Consider the following 9,887-nt stretch of genomic DNA (forward strand, 5'->3'; position numbering starts at 1 on the left):
CACAAAATTTGTGGCACAGCCAGAACTAGAACCTAAAACCAAAAGCTGTGATTCCTTCTCAATGCTTTTACACTTTTTTTTTTTCTTTCTGAGATGGAGTCTTGCTCTGTCGCCCAGGCTGGAGTACAGTGGCGTGATCTCGGCTCACTGCAACCTCCGCCTCCCAGGGTCAAGCAGTTCTCCTGTCTCAGTCTCCCAAGTAGCTGGGACTACAGGCGTGTGCCAACATGCCTGGCTAATTTTTTGTATTTTTAGTAGAGAGGGTTTCACCGTGTTTCCCAGGATGGTGTTGATCTCCTGAACTCGTGATCCACCTGCCTCAGCCTCCCGCTTTAAAACTTTTTAGGCACACTGCATAGTGCTTTTCTTGATAGAAACTTTGTCATTTTCTTCCTTAGAGAAATGCTGCTAGAAGCATTTCTTCTGTTTCTGTGGTAGTTAAGGAAAATGTATTTCATTTATACAAGTAATACTTAGTAAGCCCATAGATGCGTGATATCCTATTGCAGGTGAGAAATGTGTTGATAAACTAGGAACATCTGTGGAAAGCAGTGTGTTAAGTGTGGGAAAATCTTAGTTTCTGGAGCCTGAGCATCTCTGTGAGATTCCCAGCCCTATCATTTCCTGTCTGTGTGACTTATTCAAGCTACTTAATCTCTTTGATTCTTAGCTTCCTCCTACATTCATTAATTTGTTTATTGAGCCCAAGAACTCATGGTATTGAGGATGCAGCAGAATTCCTGCTCTAAGTAAACTCTCATGCTGGGAGTGGGATAAACAGATGGTAAATAAATAAGCAAAATATATATAGTATGTTGCAATAAATGGTATGGAGAAAAATAAAGTAGATACTCAGGATATAAAATGGTGGGGAAGGGGTTGTAATTTTGTGTGCTGTCCAAGTAAGGCAGTACCAAAAAGGTGAGAGTCAAGCAAAGACTTCATTTATGAAATGTGGATACAGTCATATCTTATTTATTCATTGCTTGTGTATAATGCTGATCCATTATATCTCATCAGCCAGCCCCAAACTGCTCTTTCTTAGGTTGAAGTGGCACTTAAGAAGCTCTTTTGTTTTCTCCATTAGTTACAGTCTGACATTAATATCCTTTTTTGTTGTTGTTGATGTGTTTTCAGTCCTAGAAAACAGTTTTTTTCCCCAAATATAAACAAACAGGAACTTCCTTTGGTGGTTAAGTACTGTGTTGGTGTTTAAGCCTCTTTTAAGGGGATGGGTAGATAAAGTAATGGTCTATGTGTAGCAAAATGTGTTAGAACCACTTTTTAAATGACACATCAATTTTTATTACTTTCAACAGTTACTTAAAATATCCTTCCGGATTCTTAATAAACTTGGGCTTTTTATACATTTAAATGGGTAGCACATGAATTTTCCAACAAAGATCTTTTGGCAATAAACCAAAGATGACAGTGTAAATTAATTTGTCTACTGATCAATTTATTAGAGACACTTTTAGAGTACAGAGATGATAATCATCAGCCCACGTACTCCTAGTTGTGTATTAGTTGTTTATCATAGATAGGAAATAGCAGCTATTTAGTTCATTTACTCAGTTTTACCCAAATTAGAAAAAAAAAAAGGCCACTTGCCCTCTGGGCAGATAGTGGCTTTGTGTGAATTAGGAGGGAAAAAACCTTTCAAGTTAAAGGCTCCTTGAGTGGATTTCATCCCATCTTCCCAATCCCCCAAGTCAAATACATGGCACAGACTTTACATTCTTGGGCAGAGGTCCTGGTAATACATGGGGATTGCATCTCAGGAGAGACAGTAGGATGATGTTATGAATAGTGCCAATTCCAGAAAGCCGCCCCATGGTAAATAGAGTATGTTTATGAATACAACCTATCTCACAGGACAGGTATAAAGTACTTATATTCACATACAGATATATCCCTAATCTGAAAATTATGGAGTTTAGATTCTAGATAGATACAAATAAGAAAATTGTGGCTATTGATATTATTGATAATGTGATAGAGTACTAGGAATTACTTTAAAAGGATGTCCAGGAGGGCCTACCTGAAGAAGAAACATCTGCATTGAGATTTGTTTGATGAAAAGGAATCAGCATGCTTAGATCTGGGGCAGAGCATTCCTGACAGTGAGAACTGCAAGAACAAAGGCTCTGAGGTACCACCTGGTCAAGGAATAGTAAGGTTCCTATTGTGGCTGGAACAGAGTGATTGTAGGAACAGTTGTGGAGAACAGTGAGTACCTTGGAGTGGGTTTTTGTGAGAATAATGTATGTAAATCATAGGTAAAGCACCTCTCATACTGCCTGGCACAAAGCAAGCATTTGATGAAAGTTCCCTTATTTACTTTAAGACTGTAGTTCTCAAAATTTTTTTATTTTAGGACTTCTTTATACTCTTAAGAATTATTCAAGATTCCAATGAGCTTTTGTTTCTGTAGGTGAATATTTACAGTCTTACAGTTTAAAACCAGGGATTCATTTAAAATAACAATGATTTACCCCTGTTACCAAATGATTTTTAAAGTAACTAATTCATTTTTTCTTGGTTGTATGTATTAATATTTACAGTCTTAGAGTTTAAAACTGAGGATTTAAAACACTATTTATTTAAAAATAACAGTGATTACCCGCGTTACCCAAATAACTTTTTTAATTAAATAATTCATTTTTCTTGAAAGTTGAGTTTATTATTGGCAACAAATAATACTGTTTATTGCTTTCTTGAAGTGACAGACTCATTTTGTTCATTTGCAAGAAAAGGATCTCCCAAAAATCAAAGTTAGACTAACTGTAGTTTGTCATTTTAAGTAGACATAATGTTGCATGGAAAAGTGGCTAAGTCAGCTTACATCTCAGTCTCACAAGTGCTTTTCATCAAGACAACCATCATACTTGGAAGAGGTGCTTTAACATATACTTCCCATAAAGAATATAAAAAAGACCTGTGTACAAGGGCCAAAGTTTAAAACGTACTGCTTTGTCAAAGACGTGTATGAGTAAAAATTGCTGCCCCCCCAACCACCACATTTTTTGGAGACAGGGTCTCACTCTGTTGCCCAGGTTGCAGTGCAGTGGTGTGATCATAGCTCATTGCAGCCTTGAACTCAAGCTCAAGCGATCTGCCTGCCTCAGCCTCCCAAGTAGATGGGATTACAGGCATGAGCCACTGTGCTTGGCAATTTTTTTTTTTAATTATGAGTACCAAGTGGTCGATAACAGTGACTATTAATAGAGGTGGGGCTTTTTGTTTTTTTGGTTTTTTTTTTGGCCACTGCCATTATTTGTGCTAAAGCACATGCAGTTTTACAGCTGGTACTTTTATACCATCAAGTGTATATGTCAACAAAGTAAAAAAGGGAAATGACATCTTAGTTTTATCTTGAAAACAATTTTGCCCTAATCAACTTCCTAAAAGAATCTACTCCCCCGTTCCCCCAGCAGACAACATTTTTGGGAACCACTGCTGTAGAGACTATTATTATACTTAATTATAATGTCTTCATTTTAATAGGTACTTGTTATCCGAATTGGGTTGCCATAAAGAGTCTAGTCACATATACTACTGTTGTATGTGTACCTAAGCAAGGACTCTTACAATTTAGTGTCATTGGTGTGTTTGATGGAGTATAGTCAAGATAGCAGGAGATTTATGTACAGAGAATATTTGTATTATAAAAGCTACAAAATAGGAATTTTATTCTATTGATAGATTATGTGGAGGGTTAATTCGTATTTTTTCCAATCTTGCTTTCTGTTTTGTTTTTAGGCTTGCATTGATGACAATGTTGATATGGTGAAGTTTCTGGTAGAAAATGGAGCAAATATTAATCAACCTGATAATGAAGGCTGGATACCACTACATGCAGCAGCTTCCTGTGGATATCTTGATATTGCAGAGTAAGCCAGTTCTGTGTTTTAATTTTATTCTAATACTATTTGAGAGACCTGAGTGTTTATTGAAATGATAACGGTAAATGAGTGAACTCTTACAATACTTGAATTCATGAAAATTATTCTTTCCAAGAAAGAAAATAAGTGGTTATTGGGAATCCATATATGCTCAGAATCAGATCTTCTTTCTGTCTCCCCACCCTCTTTGGCCTTTGGTACTTTATATTAACATTAGTAATTGTACACATTCTCTGTCTCTATCTTTTTTCTTTTGAGTACGGCTGGAGCATTGTCAAATGATTCAGGGTTAATACTTAGCAGTCGAACCCATTCCTTTATAATCATAAAATTGGCAACTGGGTTACTTGCTATAGGGAGAATATGATACATAGTTCTCCAGTGAGCCTGTTTACTTAGTTTTTCTGAAGATTGTCTTTTTAAAAAATATACATATTTTAGAAAATTCCATGAGAAATAGTCATTGTATTCTCTACTACCTTTAATGTGTGGGTACATACTAAGAACATCTGATTGTTTTAAGCATTTAACAATGGAAGTGTAGATATCTTGAAAAATAGTGTTTTCATTAAATTATTTTTCTTGTTACTATCTATCCACACAGTAAACAGTTGTGTTGTCTCTCTGCTCATATCAAAGCTTATCAATGAATAAATATTGACCATGAGAATTCTACTCTGTAAATATCTTAATAAGCCTTCATAGTTTTATCTCTATACATTTTACTTTTTTTCCCCATTTGTACTGGAGATACAATATCTAAATTTCAAGGCAGAAACTGTATGGTGAAATGAAAAGTGGGCCTGGGAACGGTAAGGTCTGAATTACCTGAATTTTATTACTGACTCTGCCACTTACTATACGACATCTTTCCATAATTTGTTTCCTCTTTCTGAGCAGTAATTTTTTTGTATGTAAACTGAGGAAGTCTTTTTCCTATTGCAAAACAGCAGTGGTTGTTCACACTTAACAATCATGATTTCTCAAGTTCTTTACTTCCTTTTGGACTTTTCCTGCTCAATAGAAGACTTAAATCTCTTCATAGAAAAAAAAAAAAAAAGGCCGGGTGCAGTGCTCAAGCTGTAATCCCAGCACTTTGGGAGGCCGAGACGGGGCGGATCACGGGTCAGGAGATCGAGACATCCCTGGCTAATACGTGAAACCCCATCTCTATAAAAAAAAAAAAAATGCAAAAAACTAGCCGGCGAGGTGGCGGGTGCCTGTAGTCCCAGGCTACTTGGGAGGCTGAGGCAGGAGATGGTGTAAACCCGTGAGGCGGAGCTGCAGTGAGCTGAGATCCGCCACTGGCACTCCAGCCGGCGACAGAGCGAGACTGCTGTCTCAACAACAACAACCAACAACAAAAAACCAGTTAATTGTGTATTTATCTTTATACTTAATGATTAGGCTCTGGAGTTAATTGATATAGAATATGTATGCCTCCTGAATCACTATCAAGGAGTATAACCTTGGCAAGTTGTTTAATTTTTCTAAGCTTTAGTTTTCTCCTCTATAAAGTAATATTTCCTAGGTTTGTTGTGAGGATTAACTGAAGTAATTCATCAAACATAGGACCTGGCTCATAGGAAATAGTACATATTAACTTTTGACCATTACCTTTTGTATCTACACTGGGAAAATGAAAACTCAACCTCTTTCTTCAGATGTTTAATTCTTATGTTTCCGTTTTGTATTCATGTTTCTGAGTTTGAAAAGACAATATTAATTGTCTTGAATAATTTCTTTGCATAGACTTGATTAGGTCACAGACCTATTGTGTAAGTTGGAATGCTTTTAGCTGCAAGTAATAGAATACCCAATTTAAAATGACCTAAAGAATAATGGTACTTGTTAAACAGGATAAAATATCATTTAGAGGAAGGACATTTAGATTTATTAAGCAGCTCAGTGATGTCAGCAAGGACCTGGGATCTTTCAGTTTTTTCTTCTGCATTTCCCAAAAATGAACCTTATTCTTAGCGTTCTCCCCTCATGGTTACAAGATGATTGCAACAACTCTAGAATTGTGTTTTACATATCCACATCCAAAAGCAAATAAAAAATGGATTGCGAGTAGAAAATATCCTCTCTGTATTCTGTGTACATCAAAGAGGAAAACCTTTCCCAGGGAACCCTCCAGTTGCTGAAGACATCCCATAATGAGACTTCTTTTAGCCTGGTCCTGGTCATTTGTCCATGTTGTAGCTAGGAAAAGTAAATATCTTGCCATATTCAGCTTTTACATGCTAGTATATAAGAAGCATGAGGAAGGGTAAGCAGTTTGTTGCAGTTGCTAATGTTATCAGTAGGGTGACTATTACTTTTCATTTTTTGGAGAGTGGGATATGGAATATATGCTTTACAGTACTTGTACAAACAAAAGTGACCTTTTGGGGCCAAGGTTGACTATAGTTGCTAATCTAATTACTTTAGTTTGAATTTATGACTGTGCTATAGACTGTGGAGTTTCCTGGAACCAGATTAAAATTAGAAGAATAAGTTTTCCTTTTTATTCTTTCCGCCACATGAGATCTTTTTTACAATAATAACTTTTTATAAAGGGCAGTTTAACTCTAGCATATACTGGATGATTTGTTAAGGTGATGATAGCCCAAAATCCTTCCAAATACTCAATTATTTTTATTGGCATAATCTCTTTTAGCAGGCTGGGCATGGTGGCTCACGCCTGTAATCCCAGCACTTTGGGAGGCTTCGCTTGAGCTCAGGAGTTCGAGACCAGCCTGGGCAACATGACGAAACCCCATCTCTGCAAAACATACAAAAAAATTAGCCAGGCACAGTGATGTACACCTGTAGTCCCAAATACTCTTGAGGCTAAGGCAGGAGAATTGCTTGAGCCTGGGAGGCAGAGGTTGCAGTAAGCTGAAATAGCACCATTGCACTTAAGCCTGGGTGACGAGAGTAACACCCTGTTTCAAAAAATAAATAAATACATACATACATTAAAAACACCTCTTTCAGCAGTTAATTTCACTAATGATTAAGTGAAATTAATGAAACCCTAGTTTTCTTGGGTATAGAAAAATAATAGCCTGGTGGCCTAATCGATAGGGCGAAGATAGTCCACAGATCAGAATGTTTTATGGGCATGAAAGAAAGCACTAATAATAATAATAATAATGTAGATAATAGTTATAAACCAGGGGATAGGAAAATGGGGCATATGGTCACTGTGCTAACTGAAGTATTTTGGAGTTAAATTTGTTGCAAATCCTAGTTCTCCCATTCACTAGCTTTGTGTCCTTGACCAATCTACTTAGTCTCAATAATTTAAGATTATTTATAAAATTGGAAAGATCTAGGTTCTTCCTGAGCCTTTTTTCTCATACTGCATTCCACTTCACGTTTTTCACTCTGTCAATACTGGACTACTTTTAGTTCCCCAACATTCCCTACTGGTTTACATCAGTGTGTCTCTCTTCATAATAGTTTTATTTGCCTGCTGTTGCATTACTTGAACAGCTTCTACCAAACTCTCAAGATGCAGTTTGTATAAGGGTCATTTCCTCCAGGAAGCTTGTCTGATGTTCTTGGCAAATTCATCATCATCTCTAACACATCAGTTGTTTGTTTATATGCTTCTTCACTAACTGCATTTATGCACAGAATAGTAGTAAATCATCTCTATTGATATGTGCAGTTAAGCCTAGATTCGTTTGCTCGGAGGATTTGAGGATGATTAGGATACATTGAGTTCTAAATTTTTAACTTCTGTTGGAAATAGTAGAACAAAGAATGTCAGATTACAGTTTCATTTCTAGGCATTTAACAATTTTACATTTGGCCTGTAGCGTAATAGAAACCAAGTGAATAGACCACATGAATGATGGCTGTTCGTATTGTGGCTCAATTATCTCACATTTTCACCAAAATAATTACCCTTAACTTTTGCTTATTCTTAACAAGGTAGAAGTCCTAGGGAAAAATAAAAATATAGATTATTTAATAATGCCCTTTATCCAGAGTGGAATGGAGGACAAGTAAATGAGGTGAGTTTGTGGAGCCTGATTTTATGTTCAGCATATGCATTGTTTTAATAAATAGTCTTGAGTTTTTCATTCTTAAGAATATTATTACTTTAACATGTTTTTAAAATTATGCAGTCAGTAAATATTTAAGCATCTACTGTATATATCATGTCAGATACTAAAGTGTATGCATTAACATCATTCTTTTCCTTTGGGGTGCTGAATCAATATTATGGGCGGAATAGTGTCACCCAAAATTCTTAGTTGAAATCCTAACCTCCAGTACTTCAGAATGTGACTCTATTTAGAGAAGGGGCCTTTAAAGGGATGATTAAGTTAAAATGAAGCCGACAGAATTGTTTCTGATCCAGTCTGGCTGGTTTTCTTATAAGAGGAAGACATTTGGACACAAAAAGAGACACCAGGGTCCCTCTCATAGAGAGGAAAGAAACGATATGAACAAACAAGAAGGCAGCCATCTGCCAAGCAAGGAGAGAGGCCTGTGAGGAAACCAAAGCTGCTGACACATTGATCTTGGACTTCTAGGCCACAGAACTGTGAGAAAATAATATTTCTATTGTTTAAGCCACCCAGTGTGTGACATTTTATTATGGTAGTCCTAGCAAACTAATATGAGCAGTATAAACTTTCCACTATCACATCAAGGCATGACTTTGGACATACTAGAAAAGGCAAATGATTTTAGGGCCCAAGAACCCATGTATGCAACTTATAGTTCCAATCTTGAATTATCAATTAGTTATACACCTATGGCATAAATTATAATTGAATTACTATGTGCAAAGCATTGAAAACCAAGTTCTTTGAAGAAATAATTAGATGAAAACATAGGAACTATGCAATGGTAACATTTTAGTTGTCATTCTTTTTTATTTATTAGTTGGAATATTTTTGTAAAAGAAACTTTCTCGTCTCTGCTATTTGGTTACCCTTTGTATTAGTTCATTCTCATGCTGTTGTAAAAAATTGCCCAAGACTGGGTAATTAATAAAGGAACAAGGTTTAATTGACTCACAGTTCCACAGGGCTGGGGAGGCCTCAGGAAACTTAACAATCACGGTGGAAGGGGAAGCAAACACATTCTTCTTCACATGGCGGCAGGAAGAGACAATGCCAAGCAAAGGGGGAAAAGCCCCTTATAAAATCATCAGATCTCATGAGAACTCACTCACTGTCACAAGAACAGAAGCCTAGGGGTAACCGCCCCTATGATTCACTTACCTCCCTCTGGGTTCCTCCTACAACACATGGGGATTATGGAAACTACAATTCAAGATGAGATTTGGGTGAGGACACAGCCAAACCATATTACCTCGGTACAATTTTTATAGGGGAGATAGAATATATTCTTTATTATTTCTCCTTATGTACTGGCTTTTTAAATAATGAATTTCCTTGCTATCTACCTTCGGTAGGGACTAATTTTTTTTTTCTAGTTTAAGTAATATTAGGAGCTCGTGCATTTTCTCTCTTATTTTATTTGTATGATACTTTAAGTTCTGGGTTACATGTGCAGAATGTGCAATTTTGTTACATAGGAATATACATGCCATGATGGTGTGCCGCACCCATCAACCCGTCACCTACATTAGGTATTTCTCCTAATGTTATCCCTCCCCTAGCCCCCCACCCCCTACAGACCCTGGTGTGTGATGTTCCCATCCCTGTATCCATGTGTTCTTATTGTTCAACTCCCACTTATCAGTGAGAACATGTGGTGTTTGGTTTTCTAATCTTGTGATGACTTGCTGAGAATGATGGCTTCCAGCTTCATCCAGATCCCTGAAGGGACGTGAACTCATCCTTTTTTATGGCTGCACAATATTCCATGGTGTATATATGCCACATTTTCTATTTATTTATTTGTTTGTTTGTTTTTATTATACTTTAAGTTCTAGGGTACATGTGCATAACATGCAGGTTTGTTACATATGTATACTTGTGCCATGTTGGTGTGCTGCACCCATCAACT

The 9,887-nt window shown here is 36.7% G+C and overlaps 1 protein-coding gene across 1 annotated transcript in view; it reads left to right on the forward strand.

Moving 5' to 3' along the window:
* Window positions 1–9,887, forward strand: part of PPP1R12A (protein phosphatase 1 regulatory subunit 12A) — a 165,036-nt gene that overhangs the window by 58,382 nt on the left and 96,767 nt on the right. Inside the window, 1 exon segment of the mRNA XM_017870370.1 lies at window positions 3,763–3,893. Within this exon segment, the coding sequence (XP_017725859.1) occupies window positions 3,763–3,893 (131 nt within the window).

Source organism: Rhinopithecus bieti, unplaced genomic scaffold (genome assembly GCF_001698545.2).
Source record: "Rhinopithecus bieti isolate Rb0 unplaced genomic scaffold, ASM169854v2 scaffold_5153, whole genome shotgun sequence".
NCBI classification, from domain to species: Eukaryota; Metazoa; Chordata; class Mammalia; order Primates; family Cercopithecidae; genus Rhinopithecus; species Rhinopithecus bieti.